This window comes from Rousettus aegyptiacus, unplaced genomic scaffold (assembly GCF_014176215.1).
Source record: "Rousettus aegyptiacus isolate mRouAeg1 unplaced genomic scaffold, mRouAeg1.p scaffold_m13_p_10, whole genome shotgun sequence".
Classification (NCBI taxonomy): Eukaryota; Metazoa; Chordata; class Mammalia; order Chiroptera; family Pteropodidae; genus Rousettus; species Rousettus aegyptiacus.
Window position 1 is genome coordinate 13,979,605 of NW_023416285.1, and position 18,145 is coordinate 13,997,749.

General features: G+C 42.5%; 1 protein-coding gene across 1 annotated transcript in view; it reads left to right on the forward strand.

Moving 5' to 3' along the window:
• The window catches only part of ANAPC4 (anaphase promoting complex subunit 4), a 32,632-nt gene extending 25,446 nt beyond the window's left edge, over positions 1-7,186 (forward strand). Inside the window, exons 22-29 of the mRNA XM_016154803.2 lie at positions 2,467-2,564; positions 3,132-3,193; positions 3,273-3,311; positions 3,408-3,509; positions 4,557-4,631; positions 5,486-5,659; positions 6,334-6,457; positions 6,833-7,186. Coding sequence (XP_016010289.1) covers positions 2,467-2,564; positions 3,132-3,193; positions 3,273-3,311; positions 3,408-3,509; positions 4,557-4,631; positions 5,486-5,659; positions 6,334-6,457; positions 6,833-7,057 — 899 coding nt within the window. The 3' untranslated portion in view covers positions 7,058-7,186. The remainder of the gene's footprint in view (positions 1-2,466; positions 2,565-3,131; positions 3,194-3,272; positions 3,312-3,407; positions 3,510-4,556; positions 4,632-5,485; positions 5,660-6,333; positions 6,458-6,832) is intronic.
• Positions 7,187-18,145: the final 10,959 nt, after the last annotated feature.

The window sequence follows — 18,145 nt, forward strand, 5'->3', positions numbered from 1 at the left end:
GTGTTATGCCTTTCATTCTCTAGGATCATAAAATGTTGACACGGTAAAACTTTAGCATTATTAGGGCTGCAGCACAAAATAGCAACCATTAAATGTCAGAATTTCACTACTTTAAATGAAAATATTTTTTAAGTTAGCATTTCCCTGCTGTCTCAAAGAGTAATCTGATCTCAGTCTAGTTTCTTAGATCCTTGGGGTAATAGCCACATGTCCATTATTACCTCCTTTAATTCATGCAAGAGCCTGTGGGGTAGGTACTTGTTATCCTCATTTTACTAAGGAGGAAACAAGGTTAAAGAAGGCGCAAGATCATACAAGCTAGGAAGCGAGGGAGCTAGGATTATCTTAACTGCAGAGCCTCAGTTTGTAGCTGGACTCAGTAGTAATCTCTGCCTCTTTTATCTGGTTGGTGTTTATCTGGATGGAGGGAGGGAGGGAGGAAGGGACAGAAGAGGGAGAGAATTCTCTGAGGCCCAGAACTTTGCTTATTGCTCTTTTGTTTTAACCCTAGAAGTCCAAATTCTTTTCCAGGGCAGGACATATTTTGTATTGCTTGAGAGTCAAGATCACTAGAGAAATGTAGCAATGTAAATTAGCTGTTGGGTGGAGGGAGAATAGAGGTATAGCTGACTCTTTTGCTGTAGTTAATCAGGATGCCCAAAGAGTACGGATGGTACCTGAGAAGGGCCAACAGCAGTGTGCCAGGAGTGGTGGCACCTGGACTGTATTGGGCTACTATTGATCTGGGAACTTTGTTGCTCTAAAAATAGGTCCCACTCATCTTCTGTGGCTGAATAGAAAGGCTTGATCTTAGCTACAGGCCTCGTGTTTAACACAGATACACTAGACTAACTCCATCTTATACCCTTGCTGTTTGAGTTGTGAGTTTCAGCAAGCTCAGTAATCTCCCAGTTTCTAAGTCTAGTATTAATAACAACTATCATGGAACTATCAAGAAAACTAATAAAACTTATAACACTTTGCAGAAATCAGGTGCTAAATGCTTAGTGTATACATTTTGTTAGGGCACATGAGAGAGTCAATATTATATACTGGGTCCCAGTTGGTGCTCTGGAAACTGGATTGCTTGGGTTGGAATCTCGCTCTGCTACTTCCCAGGAGTGTGGCTGAGAGCGAGTTGCCTAACCTCTCTGCGCCCCAGCTGTCTCCTCTGAAAATGAGGATGATGATGGGGCCTCCCTCCAGAAGCCGTTGTGGAGATTCAGAATTAATCTATAAAAAGCACTTAGCACAGTGTCTGGCACATAGCACATAAATCGTCACTATATTAGCATCTGAGCTGTTTTTACTCAAAACACTTCTGACACCAAAATGGGAGGTTTATTTCCTCATAAGACCAGTTCTGACACCAACTAGGTGTCCTACTGTTTAATTTGGATGCTATCTACTGTTAGCACCAGACTCCACAGGTTTAAAGGCTTCGTCCCACAACAGTGCACCCACTTCAGACTTCAGTTGCAAGTATTGGGTCCCCAGGTTAACTACATTTCTGTCCCACTTGGCTGCAAAGTTGGGGATTCTCACAGTTTCTCCCCACCTTCAGGTTTGATAATTCACTAAAATGGCCCATAAAACTTAGAAAAACACTGCACATGTATTTACCGGTTTACTATAAAGGATACACATAAGGAGCAGCCAAGTGGAAATGGTGCATAGGGCGAGGTGTGGGGGAGGGGCACAGAGCTGCCTCCAAATGCATCATCATCCCAGAACCTGATGTAGTCACTCACTGCCCAGAGGCCCTCCCAGCTCTCTTGTTTAACAGCGGGTTTTATGGAGTTTTCTTTTGTAGACATGATTGATTAAGTCATTGACTGTTGGTGATCAAACTCAAGCCCAAACCGAAGCCTCCCTCTTTTTTTTAACCTGTAAAATGGAGTATATGATGCTTACTTTTACAGTTGTAAGCAGTGAAAATAACAGATATGTAAAGAACCTAGTATACTTGGTGTCAGTAAATACTTCATTATGTATTACTTTCTACTGATAAAAACCTTTTTAAAAGTAAAGAGCTTATTTTCATAACACTAGTTTCTTGTGTCTTGCTTTTGTTTTTAGCATACTCTTCTGAAACAATACGGGCTCTTGTCACTCCATCGTGGCAAAAAATAAAGAAGGAACTTTATTTCATTATATGTCATCCCTTTCTTCTTAGAGCCAAAAGAAGCATACTGTTGGATTTTGGTAGGGAAAAATAGCATATAGAATAATATGCTGCTAGAACTTAGCCTATAGTAAGTATGGTGGTTTTTAGCAGGCCGGCAGCAGGGGATGACGAAATGCAGACAGTCATGGTGGTTTTGAGTGAGGTTGTGTGAAGGTGTAATGAAGTAGCCAGGAAGAATTCCACCATCAGAAAAGCCCTGTGGGCTGGCTCTAACAGTAGAGTATTTTCTCCCAATCATCTGGTTTACTATAGCTTTTTGTTTGTTTGTTTCAAACCAGAAAGTCCTTTGCTGTTTCCTTATTATCCTCGAAAATCATTGCATTTTGTGAAAAGGCGGATGGAGAACATTATTGATCAATGTTTGCAAAAGCCAGCAGTAAGTTTGAAAGAAATGCATGTCTTTGTGTAGGAGCAAGAATTTCTACAGTATGGGGCTCGTTTATGTGAATGATCATAGTTGTTAAGATGAACCATATGAAAATGCTGATATTCAAATGGTTTTGATTTAAAAAATTGGCAGTTTCTTCATGTGGTTTCCCCTAATATTTCCTCTTATTGTTAGTTCCTTACATAAATTAAAAATAAAAAGATTATTGAAAGTGTTGGCATCTTTAGAATTTGTTCCCAGAACAAACTTGCTGTAAATGATCTTAGTTATAGAGCTGATGATATGTCTCTTATTTATTATCGATGGGTGGATGATTGATGCTAGGACATTAGAAGTGGTTCTTCAACCTGCTGTGTGCTTATCGCCAAGGTCTTTTACAGCTCAATTTTCTCTTTTCCTTGCTGTTATGACTGTCATTAAAGTCTCTTGTGTGAAAGATTTGGTGATGTAGATGATATTTTTTACTTGACTTGACCAGTGATGATCAGTCACTTTCTGTAGAGTATTTATCTGTGTGTATGTAAATGTTCTAATAATATCTTTAATCTTATTTAGGATGTAATCGGAAAATCGATGAATCAAGCAATCTGTATTCCATTATATAGAGATGCTAGAAGGTAATTCTTTTTACCTTTTGGGTGGTAAAATTCAGCAGCCAATTTAAATTTTTCTTAATTTTTTTTCTTTTTGTTTTAGTCAGGACTCTACACGTAGATTGTTCAAATTTCCTTTTCTGTAAGTGTGAGTTTCTTCCTTTCATGTGAACAATACAATTTTGTTCTGCATTGGTAGCTGAATATCATGTTTTGACATTAAATTATTTTTCTTCAGGTGGAATAATAAAACTTCAAATCTACACTATCTTCTTTTTACTATTTTGGAAGATTCACTTCATAAAATGTGTATCTTAAGGAGACATACTGATATTTCCCAGTAAGTATTAATCTGAAGTTTGAATCAGAAGAATTAAGATTTTATTATTTTTAATCATAAAACGTACAGCCTTCCTGACATTTCAAGTTTTATTTGAGCTACTTATGACTTTAGGCTTCTCACTGAACCGTTCTTAGTGTTAATTTCCACGTCCTTAAGATGATAGTGCCAAATTAGGAAGCTATATGATCCCTTCTAATTATAGATTTTCTAATTTTGCATTGATATATAGCAATTACATGTAGGACTGTTTTAGGGTTAGGAAAAATATTAGAGCGGAACACTGTGATATTTTTCATGATTACATATCATGAACTTGTAGAAGTCCAAAACTGAATTTTGGGTTCCTCGTAGAAATTTTTACCTCAGTTAAGTATGGGTTTCATTAAACAAGAGGGTGCCCCTATAGAGACTTCTTTTGAGACTCCAAGTAAAGTTCTGTAAGTCGAATCATATTCAGAATGTTTTTAGCAAGGGTCCCCCAACCCCTGAGCCACAGACGGGTGTCAGTCCATGGCCCGTTAGGAACTGGGCTGCATAGCATGGAGGTGAGCAGCAGGCAAGTGAGCGAAGCTTCACTTGTATTTGCAGCCGCTCCCCAGCGTTAGCATCACGGCCTCAGCTCCACCTCAGATCATCAGGCATTAGATGCTCATAGGAACCCTGGTTCCTGATGCCAAAAAGGTTGGCGACTGCTGCCATTAGTATCTTAAGTGGTTTTAATATGAATTTCAAGGACATTCTTTGAGACCAAGATATAGCCAAAGAAAAATGAATTGGGTTGTTTCAGATGTCCTTAATTTTATAAGGTATCTAGTACTTTGGTAAGTGTAAAATTTTAAACCAAGTTGTAATTTTGATGTTAGGTTTGTGTATCTGTGTTTAAACTGTTGTTAGTATTCATTCTAGAGTGAGCACAGTGGCACTCTGGTCTGGAATATGGTGATTAGGTAAACGTGCTGACACTCACAGTCATGTTCTTTCGAGCATGTAGGTTATTGCTGTCCAGATTGTTCCACAGTCTCTTTTCCCCCTTCTTTCTTCAAGATCTGTAAGTAATGGACTAACTGCTATTAAATTCGGGAGCTTCACATATGCCACGACTGAGAAAGTGAGAAGAAGGTAAATCTTGAATTTTGTTTGGATGATATACACACACACATGATAATAAATGCAAATTATAGGAGTATGGTTAGGTTCAGTTACAGTGATGATATACCTAGAAGGCCTTCCTCACTTGTAACATAGTGGGCAGGATTGGTTTTATACTTAGAGAATTAATTTGACTTAGAGTTGAATAGAACCTTACCATCTTGCAGCAGGAATTTATGAAGCGTGATCGTCTATAATTAATACTTCCGAGCTCCCTGTTTGTTAAGAAGAAAGGAATGTGGTTTCAGAGGCAGATGGCTGAGGTTCTTGGTACGACCAACAGAAATGTCAAGTGGGATTATGCTTAGCGTGGTGGGATTGTCTTCGGGTAGAAAAGGGGAACAGAACTGAAGTCAGCTCTGAGGCTTTGCAGAGGAGAGAACTGACACTAACCATAGGCTCATCTTTTCCTCATTTTCCTTACTTAAGAGTATTTTATGATAAGGTCTTTGAAGTTGTTATGTCTTCATATGTAAATCTTATTTTTACTTTTCAGTCTGGTTAACTCAAAAAATATATACATGGAATCTCCATGGGCTTAAGGCCTGACTTGATGTCGAGAGTCTTCTGAAACCGAACCAGCCTCACAGATTTTTCTTTTTTCAGGATAACCTAGTTTTAGGGCCTAGTGATATTTATGAATAATCAGTACAACAGGTAACTGGTTTTAGTGCAAGCTAAGGATATATTTTAAATGTTATTGAATAGAACGTCACTTGATTTTTTATTTTAAAGTTTTCTACTTGGTAACGAGTATAATGTTATGCATACAGTATTTTCTCAGTAAGAGTCATCTTTGATATAACAAAATATTTCTGTTCTAGCACCTACAGTTGCTTAGATGCACAGTTTTATGATGATGAAACTGTAACGGTAGTTCTTAAAGACACTATAGGACGTGAAGGAAGAGATAGACTTTTGGTCCAGCTGCCATTGTCTTTGGTATATAACTGTGAAGATTCTGCAGAGTATCAGTTCACTGGGACTTACTCTACAAGGTAACTAACTCATTAGTAAGATTGTCATTCCGCTATCTCAGATAAATGTTTTTTATGTATATTGTATATTCTAGTTCTTTAGGTATGCTAGATAATCATTACTAGGGATAATCATAAAGTCAACAGCAGAAATACTCATTTTTTCATTAAAAAATGCTGTCTTCAATAGCGCTTTGGTCCCTTTGCTTTAATAGTAAATAAAGAATTATTTGCTAGAACAGAGTTGGGAATTATTTGGAGGAAAGAGTGGGACTTGTGTTAATTATTTTCAGGAGGAGCATTAACTCCAGTTGATAGTAGAATTACTTTAATTGCCTTTAGTGTTTTCTTTCCAGAATTAGGACCTCAGTAGCCATGTGGAGGGTACATGGCCATTTCCAAGAGATGGCTTTAGTTGACTAAGATTTAAGTAAGCAAATTATTTTTCTAATTTAAAAATGTGTCCATTTGTTTTCCTTGAAAGGGAATCAAAAACCTTACTAAGACGATATTCTGCCTATTTGCAATTGCAGTATTTTCGTAGAATGCAATACCCAGCTTTTTTATACCATGGCCAGTAGTTTTATAGTGGGAATGGGAATATTGTTGGACTCACACCCATGGTTGGCCCTGATACCACCCCCGGTAATCCAGGGAAGCGATCCCCTTTACACGTGCGGTTTTCCCCTCTCTAGGCTGGATGAGCAGTGTGCCGCTATCCCCACACGTACCATGCACTTCGAGAAACATTGGAGATTACTGGAGAGTATGAAAGCGCAGTATGTTGCTGGGAATGGCTTTCGAAAAGTATCCTGTGTGGTAAGTATTTACAAATTGTTTACGGACTAAGAGCAACAGGGAAGTGACTTTGGATCTACAAGGTCCTTACAGTGCAAACATTTTGTGATACGTTGCTTTTATTGGTTATGAGCTTGTTAGTCACCCTACCTATTTAATTCTCTTGTTCCGAGAAAGGTTACTAAGCACTTATTAACAGTTCTCGTTTTTAATTATGTTGTACGTGGAGATCCTTTCATGCAAAATGAAAGCTGAGTTTAGTGATTTTGTTGTAAATTGATGGGAAAGTAATTTTTTTTATAAAACCATTCTTTTAACTTCTGATTTCTAATCCTTATTTATAATGTATAAGTTAAGCCATTAATTTAAAAGTCCTTTATTTGGCTTTTTCTTTAGTTAAGCTCAAATCTCCGGCATGTGAGAGTATTCGAAATGGACATAGATGATGAATGGGAGCTGGACGAGTCTTCAGATGAAGAGGAGGAGGGCAGTAATAAGCCTGTAAAAATAAAGGAAGAGGTGTTGTCCGAGTCAGAGGCGGAGAACCAACCAGCTGGTGCCGCGTTAGCTCCGGAGATAGTCATTAAGGTGGAAAAACTTGACCCTGAGTTAGACTCGTAATCTAGCTTGCCATTGTTTCGTATGTTTTCATTATGTCAGAAAAGACATAGGAGATGGGCTAAGATGTCTTGAACCACTTCTAATTTTCTTTGTATAACAAAGAATAAATACTAAATTTTATTTTTCTTATCCTGTTTCATATTCTCTTAGTTATTTTGATAGACTTTATTTTTGCTGAAATTTCTTTTTATTACTATGTGCAGAACTAGTGTTTTAAGAAAACAAATTGAATGTGAAGAAAAGGTTCAGTCTTTTCTGGCAGAAGGTATCAGGAATCATTCCTATATGAGCAAGAAATTACATTGAAATAGTCACTCATTTTAAATGTAGACATTTGTTCCTATTTTTCCATCTTCCCTTCTAGTTTACTTTAGGTCTGTCCAGAAGGCTTTCAAAATTGTTCTCAAATTCTTTTGAATTACTGTATTGCTAAATAACCAAAGATGGATACTGTGTTAATGATCTAAATAGCAAAAACATTGCTTGACACCTACTTGATTATCTTTTTCTTATGCTGTATTTGAGCTATGAATTTTTGAATCAGCAGTACTCAGAAGTGTCTTTTTCCTCTACTTAGAATTGATGAAGGATATATGGTGGCTGTCTGTGTGGTTGACTCCTTGGGAACATGAGAAATAGGTTCAACTAAGCATAATTCAGCATTAGTGCAGACGGGCCACTCTTGATTTCCTAACGCTCATTCCTAAAGTGGACTGGTATTCTCATGTGGCTTTTAAAGAGTTTCCATTATATATGAATTCTAATACCAGTTCACTGATAAATGAAAGAATCACTTTTAAAGCTTTGAGTACCTTTGGGCAGGAAGATATACTATAACCAGGTAAGTGGGTAACTGCAGGAGTGCTGTCATTTGTCCATTTCATTGATAGGTAGCTGTTACACTTGGATTTTAGGTTTATACTTCGAGTGTGTCAGTTGGTCTTATCTTTATTGGTACTGAAAAGAAAACTTGGAGTTTAGCACTGTGATCTGCAGAAGATGGTCTGTGCTAGCCTGTAGTCTTGCAGTAACAGGCCTTAAAACACAATTAATATGTAATTTACATAAATGTTTATTGCTGGTTGGTCAGTGTTCATGGCATAGGGCAGAATGTCTTAAATTAGCTTTATTAGTGAGTGAGAAATGTGAGCTGTCAGATGACATGGAGAAATTATAGTTTGTAGATACATGGAGTATTTTAGAATGAATGAATTGCACACATTTACCATATAACGTTTAAGTAACTTTGATTGATTTGGGGAACAGATAATAATAGCTTGTTCTTGGAATGAATTATAATTTCACAATAATCAAGCAGTTCTTTATTAGACAGTAATATGTTCCATGTGACTTAAATTTATAAAGATCAAATTTATAAAGCATTAAACTTATAAAGATTTATTGATGTGTGCACATTTGCTGCCTGTGCTTCCAGCATAGGGGTAAATCATAGCTAAGACTTCTGGTCTCTCTGCCTTTTTCCCGAACCGGGGATCAGAAATAGTTCTATCTATGTACCTAGCTTTCCCTTAACATTGAGTTAAGTTAGTAATGTGAATCAGGTCTATTACAAGAGGATAGTTTTTTTTACTAATGCTTTTAATGTATATGACATATCAAATATTTAGGAACTGGATTTATATTATATCAAAGTAAAAAAGTTTAAGTTTACTTGAATCTCTTTTTTAAATTTTCATAAGTATAGAGCAAATAATTTTATCATTGCATTTTTAGACATATGCTATAATTTCTATACCATTAAAAACTTTGCTTTTAATATTTAGAATCAATCCAAGTATCATAGACTATATTTAGTCTTAGCAGATGCGGGGTTTGCGTTTCTAATTTAGCGAACAAAAAGTAGAGAGTGGGGGTATGGAGGACCCTGGGCGGTGGAGCTGCCCAGTTACTGGGTTTGGGACTCTGGGCCCTGACCTTCGTACACTGAGGATGAGTGAGTACCTGTCTCAGGGTTTGAGGAATAAATGGAGGGGTATTTGTAGGGCATTGCGCTTGGCATATGTGAGACACCTGATAAAGATTACAATATTCTGTACTATTGTTTTCCAGGATAAATTGTGATGTTTTAGAAATTTAAATAGCTGTTTTTTTTTTTTTTTTGCCAGACTGAATAAGACTATGACAATAATAGTCTTTCTGATTCTCTCGCTTCCTAGTTTTTCTCATTTTGTTCATGATTTTCTTCCAAAATAAAAATTTTACACTCAGCAAAATGCTAAAACATTCTATCTTCTTTAGTCAGAGCATTTAAATATACATGTGAAGAAAGTATTATGGGATAGCCTTGAGTTTATAATGCCATAACAGAGGGAGTCTATATATATCTGAGTTAATCTAAATATTTTCCCATTCTCAAGGAAGTCCAGCAAGCAGACATGTACTTATTTCTGGAGGATGCTATACTGGAATCATGGCATTTCATCAGGGGCCAGTTTCTTGGGCACCTCTTGAAGTTGTGACTATTATCTATAGACTGTTTGCATTGTTAGAAGCTACAATTTGATTGTCTATCATATCTATCATTTTAGTTCTTATTGAGCAGAAGGAGATAGTACTTAGGATTCCACTAAGTCAAGTTCGCAAAAAACCGTATAATGTGAGACCAAGGAGTATATTAGAGAAGAAAATAGTATTTGGACTTTTATGAGAAATATAAGGTTCAGAAATGCTCAATTATTAAAAGGTTCTAAGAAATGAATTGTTAATATGGTAGGTAATCAATGTTTTCACTTCCTGAGTGAACTAGAATGAGATTTCCTGTGAAGTGCACATCGCCACAGCACTGGGCCAGTAATTAAAAACGCGATTTGTGGGTGCCACCCGAGCCTACTCATCAAAATGTGCATGTAGAGCCTGGCGTGCTCACTTGATCTTGTGCCCACTAAGGTCCATTATTTTCTATGGATGCTATTTTTTAATAATGAGATGTTTATCATTTTTATTTGTGAAAGTTAAAAGCTGCTCCTCTAGTTGCATTGAAAATTGATGTGTTTTTTTCTTTTAAAATGACCCTAACTGGTGGTTAATTTCACATGCGAGATGCTTGCATTTATGTAAAATCTGTATAAATGATGGGCAGATTGTAGCCCAATTTTGTATGCATTGTGTGTGACATGTAGAAATGAATCCCTCAAGGCCACATTTCAGTTTTAAGGTCACATTCAGCTGAGTAGTGGATGCTGAATTGGGGCCATATGGGCCACGTGGGTTAGTAATAGGCCATTTCAGCTCATAAATGTCACCTTGCATCACATACGTGCGGTCGGACTGATCTCACGACACACCCAGATATGAAATGCAGTGTGTGTATCCTGTGTGGACAATTAATCTGTCCTACTACGCGACTAAATGACACTTGTACTGACATCATCTTAAATGGCATTGTTTTAAATGTTAAAACGAGGAGGCAAGTTCGCAGTCTGTGCCCCTGGCCGTTCACCTCCCAGGGTGCTCGTGGGCCAGACCTGAAACGCTGTTTTGCTAATGTCCATAGTTCTGATTCCTGTTGGAGATTTAATATTACTGTTATTTTAAGTTATATTTTGTCCACTATTCAGATAGTAGAACTGGGTATTATAGGAGCCCAATTAGGTGGCTGCTGTAAACAACACTAATGAGTGTCAAGCTTTTAAGTGATGCTGCAGAACTTTCTAACATCGATGACGCGTTACTTCCCTTTTTCTTTTCCACCACTGAATTTTATTCTGCAAAATTATCGCAGGAAAAGGTGTGAAAGACAAAAATACATATATGATGTGGTTTGCTCTTTTGGGATGCAAAGTCAAGATCTGCTCGAGTATGGGTAGTGAGGAGGTTACACCAGGTCATAGAGCCCTTTTCTCCTGCCAGAGGAGGAACCAGCCAAGGAGACTTGGGGAAGAGTGGGCTGGGTGGCGGGAGGAGGGCCAGCTGCGTGGGTTGACAGAAGCCCAGTCAGAGAGCAGTCGGCCGTGTCAAGTCAACACACTACCTTTAAGTGGAGAAAGGGACTGGTGGAGAACCGGCTGTTAAATCTGACACACCAGGAGTCAGTGGCGATCCCATCAGCCTCAGTCTCCTCGACTGTCCCTCAGGGCTCTGCGGGGCTCGCTAGGCCCTCTCCCCGAGGGTCGCCTCAGGCTCTCCCCGCCTCGCTCATCGGCTTTCCTTTCATTCCCTGGGGGTTCTTTTCTATTCCAGAGCTTTGGGAGTGGAAAAGTAGAGCTTTTTGCCAGGAATGCCCCTCCCCCCTCACAAGGTTAATGCTCACTTATTCTTCACTTCTCACCTAAACGTCCCTGTCTTAGAAAAGCTTACTGTCACTTTCGGAGTCTCTTTCAACCTTGTCCTTCATGTCAGTTGTCACAGTTTATAGTTATGTATTAATTTGGTGTGTATTGGTTTATTGTCTAAATTAGATTAGAAACCCAGTAACAGATGTCTGTTTTGGTTACCTTTCTATACCCAAATGCCTAGTCTAGTGCCTGCACATAGTAAGTGCTCAATAAATATTTGATGATTTGATTGCCAAATACCCAATGAACTGGACACTGGCTTGAAATATAAATGATGACTTATTCTGAAATTTTAACATTTCTCTGTATTGAATTTGGGATACCAATGAGTTGCATTCCAAATTTTTCAAATTGGTTATTTGATGGCACTCATTACATTTTTCTGCAGAGGAACTGTTATCGTTGGTCCAGGCCTGCGCCCACTGAAAATAACGATTATAGATCTGCAAGCTCACCTCCAGCCAAATACTGGCGACCATAGACTTTGATTTTCAAATCATGGTTTCCGGTTCTCAGCCTCCACATAACATTTAAGGCCTTCATTTTTGCGAATTTAAGATAGAAATGGTGCATTAAGTGGATGATTTTTAGTTTTAAACAGTGCACAGCGACACCGGCAGGAGCTTTCGAGGAGCACTGTGGCAGGAGCCTCCTGGATGGCCGTGGAGCAGATGCGACAGTAGGAAGTGGGGCCCCCGATGCAGGCCGCGCTCGAAGAGCTTTGCCGTGAGTGGGGGCGGCAGGGGGAGGGTGTTGGCATCAGGCTTTTTTTAAAAAGCGGTTGGTGCTGTGGAGGCATATTTATACCTCCGTAGGAGTGATCCGCTAGCAGGGGGAAATTGGCCAATCTAGAAAGGCAGGGGAGCGCATGTGAGGGACGTCCTTGAGAAGGCGGGAAGGGCTGAGACCCAGCGATGAAAGGGTCGGCCTTCAGTTGGAGCAGGATGTTTCCTCCATCCTAACGGGCGGGTCTGGGGACGTGCTGGCCAGCGGTAGTGGTACGGCACTTACCCTCATGAAATAGGCACTAAGAGCTCAGCAAAGAGGGGGAGGCGAGAGGTGTGAAATGGTCACCTCAGAAAGGAAGTGTTAGCATTGGGGGCCCACTGGAGATTTGTGATACAAACTTAAAGGGAGTCCAGTTAACGGAATTATCTTCTCTGGCTGCCCAGGTATGGGTGGACTAGGTGGAGTGTTAGGTTAATCTGGATTGGGTTATCCTCAAACCACCTACAAGGCAGGCCAAGGGGGTTGGAGAAGGTGGTAAAACAGTGACGGGGTCAGTGGATCAGGAGGAGGAGAATTGTGGAAGTTTGAAGCCAGGAATGGAAAGACAGGGTGAGGCGATGGCCAGAGAGGGTCATTTGCAATGAATAATTACAGAGACAGTGTTGACAGGTGTAACCCTGGCGGCGGTGGCTGCTGTTGGGGAAAGAAAAGCACTAGGGCTAAGCAGGCCGAGAACTGAGCGGCCAGGGTTGTCTGGATGGCTCATCCGTGCGGCTGTTAGAATTGCCAAAAAAATGACAGCAGTAATGGTGGAGAAAAGAACTGAGTTTGGGTGCTGGGGTCGCCATGACTGAGGAGTGGCCAAGCGATAAGATGACAGCAGTGACTGGGCAAGAGGATAAGGAAAAAGCTGCATGTACTTCCAAGGCTCCCAGGACATTGACAAGCCAGAAGGGTCAGTAAGTTACTAAAGGTCACTTAGTAGTGGGGCCGGGATTCTAACCTAGGTGGGCCGAGGCAGAGCCGTGCCCCTACGACCCATGCTAACTGCCCGAGAGGAACTTGAAACAGATGCCTGTGGTTGCAGAGGACATGGAGCAGAATAAAAACAGTCAACACGCAAGCATGGGCAGCGTTTTAATTTGTGTGTCAGCCATTGATTAGAACTTCTTACATCTGGGAGGTAGATGAAAGGCTGTATGGAGGTGGAGGCCAGTTCTGATTTGATTTTAAAGCTGGACTCAGCAGCTCTCCCTGCCGCCTGTGAGGAGTGGGCGTTCATGCTCGCTGTCCTGCTAATTGTGTTCTTCGTGCACTGCTGGTTGTGGAGACAGTTGTGTGTGGCCCAACTAACACCACCACTTAGGAGAGAGAGAATAAGCGGACCCCTGTCAAAGGCCGGCTCAGTGCTGGAGGACCGTGAACGGAACCGTCAGCGTGGCCCCGCGTGTGACGCTGCAGTTCAGGGCCTCGGGCTCTGCGGCAGGGTGGTCCACGGTGGGAGCCTCTCCCGGGTTTGTCTCAGGCATTCCTGGGGCCAGGGATGACTGCCTATTCCAAGGGCTGTGGCCGTTTGGGGGAAAAGGCCATTCTCAGGCCCTTAGGAGATGGCACAGGGCTTCAGCTCACCACTTAGCAGACCCAGGAGGGCTTAGACCAGCAGGACCTGGGAACCTCTGGATGTGCCAAACTGTACACAAAAACCCCCAGTGCTTGGGCCCACAGACATTCTGGGGCCAGGCCTGACCTGAGGCTGCTTGTGATCAAAGGTCCCTCTGTCTGCTGTCGCCTCCCCCACTGGTCTACATCAGGCTTTTCACGATTCTGTGCAGAAGTCCGTCATGGAAGAGGAACAGCTGGGAGAGACTGCAAGGTGCTTCGTAGACATTATCTCGTAACTTTCTGAACTCCGCAATGAAGGAATTGCTCTATTTTACGGAAAAGAACAAAAGCTCAGAGAGGTCAATGTGTCCCAGTCATATAACTGGTCGGTGGTGGGGCCAGGATGTAAAACATGATCCTGGCCAGATGACCATTGAGAAATAAGAGCCAGGCACCACTCCACGCACATGCCATGGATCACTCACATAAGCCTCACCACAGTCCTGCAAGATAAACGCAGTTATTGACACCATCCCTGCATCACGGAGAAAGAAACTGGCACAGGGATGTTTTCTGACTTGTCCGTGAGAATTCCAGGGCGGCAGGGGTGGGATAGGGCTGCGAAGCCGGGCGGTCTGGTGCAGAACCCTCGCTTTAACCCCCCCCCCCCCCGCGCTGCCTTCCGTGCCGGGGTCTGTGTCATTCCACTACACCGCCCTCCCTCCCCACCCCCAGCTGCCTTGCCCACAGCCGTGCTCCCTGAGCAATCTTCCTGCAGTGGTGTGACCGCTGGAATGTCTGTGTGGCACTGGCTCACCCTGAGGACAAGGCTTAGACTTGCAGCGAGCTTTATCCTTCTCAGAGCTCCTTCATTCCCAGTTGCTGTCAGCTCTGTGAGCAAGGCCGTGGGAGGTAGCGATGCCTTTTTTCCCCCACAGATGGGAGCGGCATGTGGCGGAGCTGGGACCAGAACCCCCTTAGATGAATGTCGTTTCATCCAGGACGGCACTGTCCGCAGCCAGTTCCGTGTGTCCTCTTTGCCTCCCGGAGAGGTTCTCGTGTGCGTTAAGGTCGGAGAAGCAGAGCCATGCTCTCCCCAGAAAGCTGCCCGCCGTATTTGTGCCATGGATGTTCTCTGTCCCACTTCGCAATTCATCAAGGTTATCTTGCATTTTATTCTGCAGACTTCCGGTGGGTAAAGGCTCCCACGGAAAAATGGGAAGCAGTGAGCTTGGGAAGAGGCAGAGACATGATCTTCAGAATGAATACGTGGGCCAAGCAGAGGGCAAATTTGCAGTTTGCGGTAGGGAAACTATTAAAAACAGAAGGCTCAGTTGTAAACCCTGCAAGAAAGGCTGTGACTCTGAAATACCAAAAAAAACACACACATTTGGCTCATTAATTGGAACTATGCTAATGCAGTGTCAGAAAATAACAGGTCTTGTGTTTTTACACAAAATAGCTCAGAGCATCACATGCCAATTATCCTATTTACTCATCCAACATGTGAAAGGGACTTTATGGGGTGAGACAGTTTTAGGATGGAGCAGAAAATGTAATAATGTAGTTTCCATATGAGAAATGGAAGTCAAAGGAACAAGTTTGTAAATTGGCTGAGAAATTCAGTTAAAACATGAGCCTCAGACCTCTCAGGTTTCTGACCAGTACTTTTCACTCCCCTTAGTTCTAAAATTTGTGTAATGGCCTGTTTATGTTTAATTAAATGTATGCTCATTTACAACCGGTCTTGCCCTGGGCAGCGGGCATGTGACTCTTAACACCTGATCCAGCCCATTTTCAGAAGCCGAAGGGACAAATGACAGTTTGCTGCCAGAAGGTAGTTGAGAAGATGACATACAAAATCACTGGAAAAGACAACAAAGAATGTTTTATGGGTTGAAGCCAACAGGAACGGTGCTGCTCAGGGGGAGAAGTTTAAGACGTGTTCACCTAATTTAGAACACTGAAAAATTGTTGTCCCTTGCGTTTCCTCTATCTGTCGTAGAGTTGAATTCAAATGCTTTTTTAAAACTTCTCTAAGTCCCACCACCTTGGCCCAAAGCTGCTCTCACCTCTGTCCTGAGAGAGTTCTCACCGGAATCTGTCTTTACTGAGTACTAGCAACCGCTGAGGACTGGGCTTATAAATGCACTATTAGTATTTACTTGCTTGGTTTTCTCACCCTATCACCCAGGAGAAAGGAATCATCATTAATCCCTTTGTACCAAGGAGGACAGGCCCAGAGAAGTTAGGTAACTTGCCCTAGGTCACACAGCTAGCGAGGGGCAAGGCCCAAGTTCCTCATACGCTGCACATCTGAGGTCAACGACCTGCTCCCTTTACTTAAGGATGACATGCATGTCCCTCCTAGGATTTGAACACCTTGAGGGCAGGTTCAGCACCTCTCCGCCCCCCCCCCCCCCCCCGCCGCCCCCCGCTCCCTCAGGTGCCTGGTTGTAAATCCTCACTGAGGATCTGGACCCTACTGGAAGCCCTGGGCCTGAAGTGGATGGAGTCTGGGCACTCTGAGTCCTGTTTGGGAAGCCACACCGCCCCCTGGTGCCTAAGAAGTCTAAGTAGACCCAAGCCCTGGAGGCCAGGTCTGCAGAGCTGAGCCACCCCAGGCAGGAGGGAACTGCTCCTACTTGTGGGCCATGCGGCTTTCTGAGGGAGCCCTGTGGGATGCCTCAAGCCAGGAAGACCAGGCACAACACAGGCTTCCTGACTAACCGGGCAGTATGCTGCCAGGCCCAGCACCGTGGAAGGACATCCCAGAGAGGAAGACCGTGTGGGAGGGTCCCCATCAGGAGACTGGGTTCCTGAGAGCTCTGGGCTTGTTGGTTGCAGGGCGGTTGGAAACCCCTGCAGAGGGCAGCAGTTCGCTTGTTTGTGCTGTTTGTGTTAGGGTCGGCTTCACGATGTGGTTCCACGTGGCTTGTGCTCTGAAGGGCCCAGGCTTGGTTTAGGGTTCCAGGAAACATCGGGCAGGCAAATGAGAATAAGCAAAGGCTGTTCTGAGCTTGCTGGATGGAGCCAGAGAGGCAGAGTCTCAGAGGCAGGCAGGAGTGGGAACGCTTTTCAGTGGAGGCCAGGCGGGCTCAGGTGTTCCGAGTGGAGCCTGTGGCCGGGCCCCTGGAGGCGGGAAGCGGGCATCCCGTGTGATTACTTAGGGGCACGTTGTGGGCCCTCTGGTTAGTCCTAAATTGGAAGCAGGAAAATTAGGGAGGAAGTCCTGGCCACTGGAGCCAGTTGTTACAAGGATAATTGTTTGGATTATCACTAGAGATGGCAGCCTGGCTTCCCACCAGAACAGTCTATATGAAGCGGGCTGGCTTTCCTGGGCTGGTTATAGTAGATAAGGAATTGGTTTCCTTGGCCCGTTGCTACAGGCTGTGGGTGAGAGTTCTATTTTTATATATAGTTTGGCCATTGATTGTATATTCAGTCTCTCTGCTGTCACAGTCTTGAAATTCTTGACAAGGGATTTCCATTTCACAGTGGTCCCTGAAAATGACATAGCAGTCATTCCTGGAGTCATGATGAAGGAGGCTTTCGTGTAGCTTTGGGTGGGGGCCTGATCCCGCTGCAGTTTTCAAACTTGTACTTAGAGTGGGAGATTGTGCTGTCACCAAGGACTGAGGGCCTCCTCAGGAACCCAGGATCAAACCCCAGGAGAACGTCCTCAGAGCCTTGGTGACGAGCGGCTCCTCTGCTGTTTTTTCATCTGGTATATCCATCTTCTCTTTTCTTTTCATGTACATATAAATATTTTAGCAACATCGAGGCTGAACAATACGTATTATTTTGTAACTTGCTTTTTTAATCGACAGTATATTGTGGCATGATTTTCAAGGGACTCTGTCTTACGTGTCTTTATATCTCATTGATTTTTAGAACAAAAAGTTTGGGCCTCTTGTTCAGAATTTCTCAAACTTAAGTTATTCATGGACCCCCAAGAATCTTCCATCAATGAACCTTTGGGGACCCAGTTTGAGAAACAGTACATCAGATAGATTGATAAATGAATAGGAGCTGAATAAATGGATGGATACGGGCAGCAGACACCTGCCTTGGCAGACACCCATGTAGAGCCTATGGAAAAGGCTTCCTGCGTGTTGGATAAGGGTCCTTGTGGCAGTGACCCATGTTTGCAAGCACAGGAGTGGTCAGACCAACAGACAACCACGCACTGTTCGCCTGCCGCTTGCCATCCGCACAGTCTTTCGACTCCTGTTCCAACTCCTGTTTGTTCGTATTTGTAGCACCCTGGCTAGTCCGCGTGTATCTGTTCTTAATTATTCAGGGCTCTAGTCATCAACCAGATGGCTCAGCCAACTTGAAAATATGCCAGATTAGACAATCTAAACAATTCTAAACCACCACCATTTAAAAAATATTTACTGTTGCCTATTAAATTATTAGAGTCTTAAAATCCTTCATTGAAGTATTACGTACATTAGTT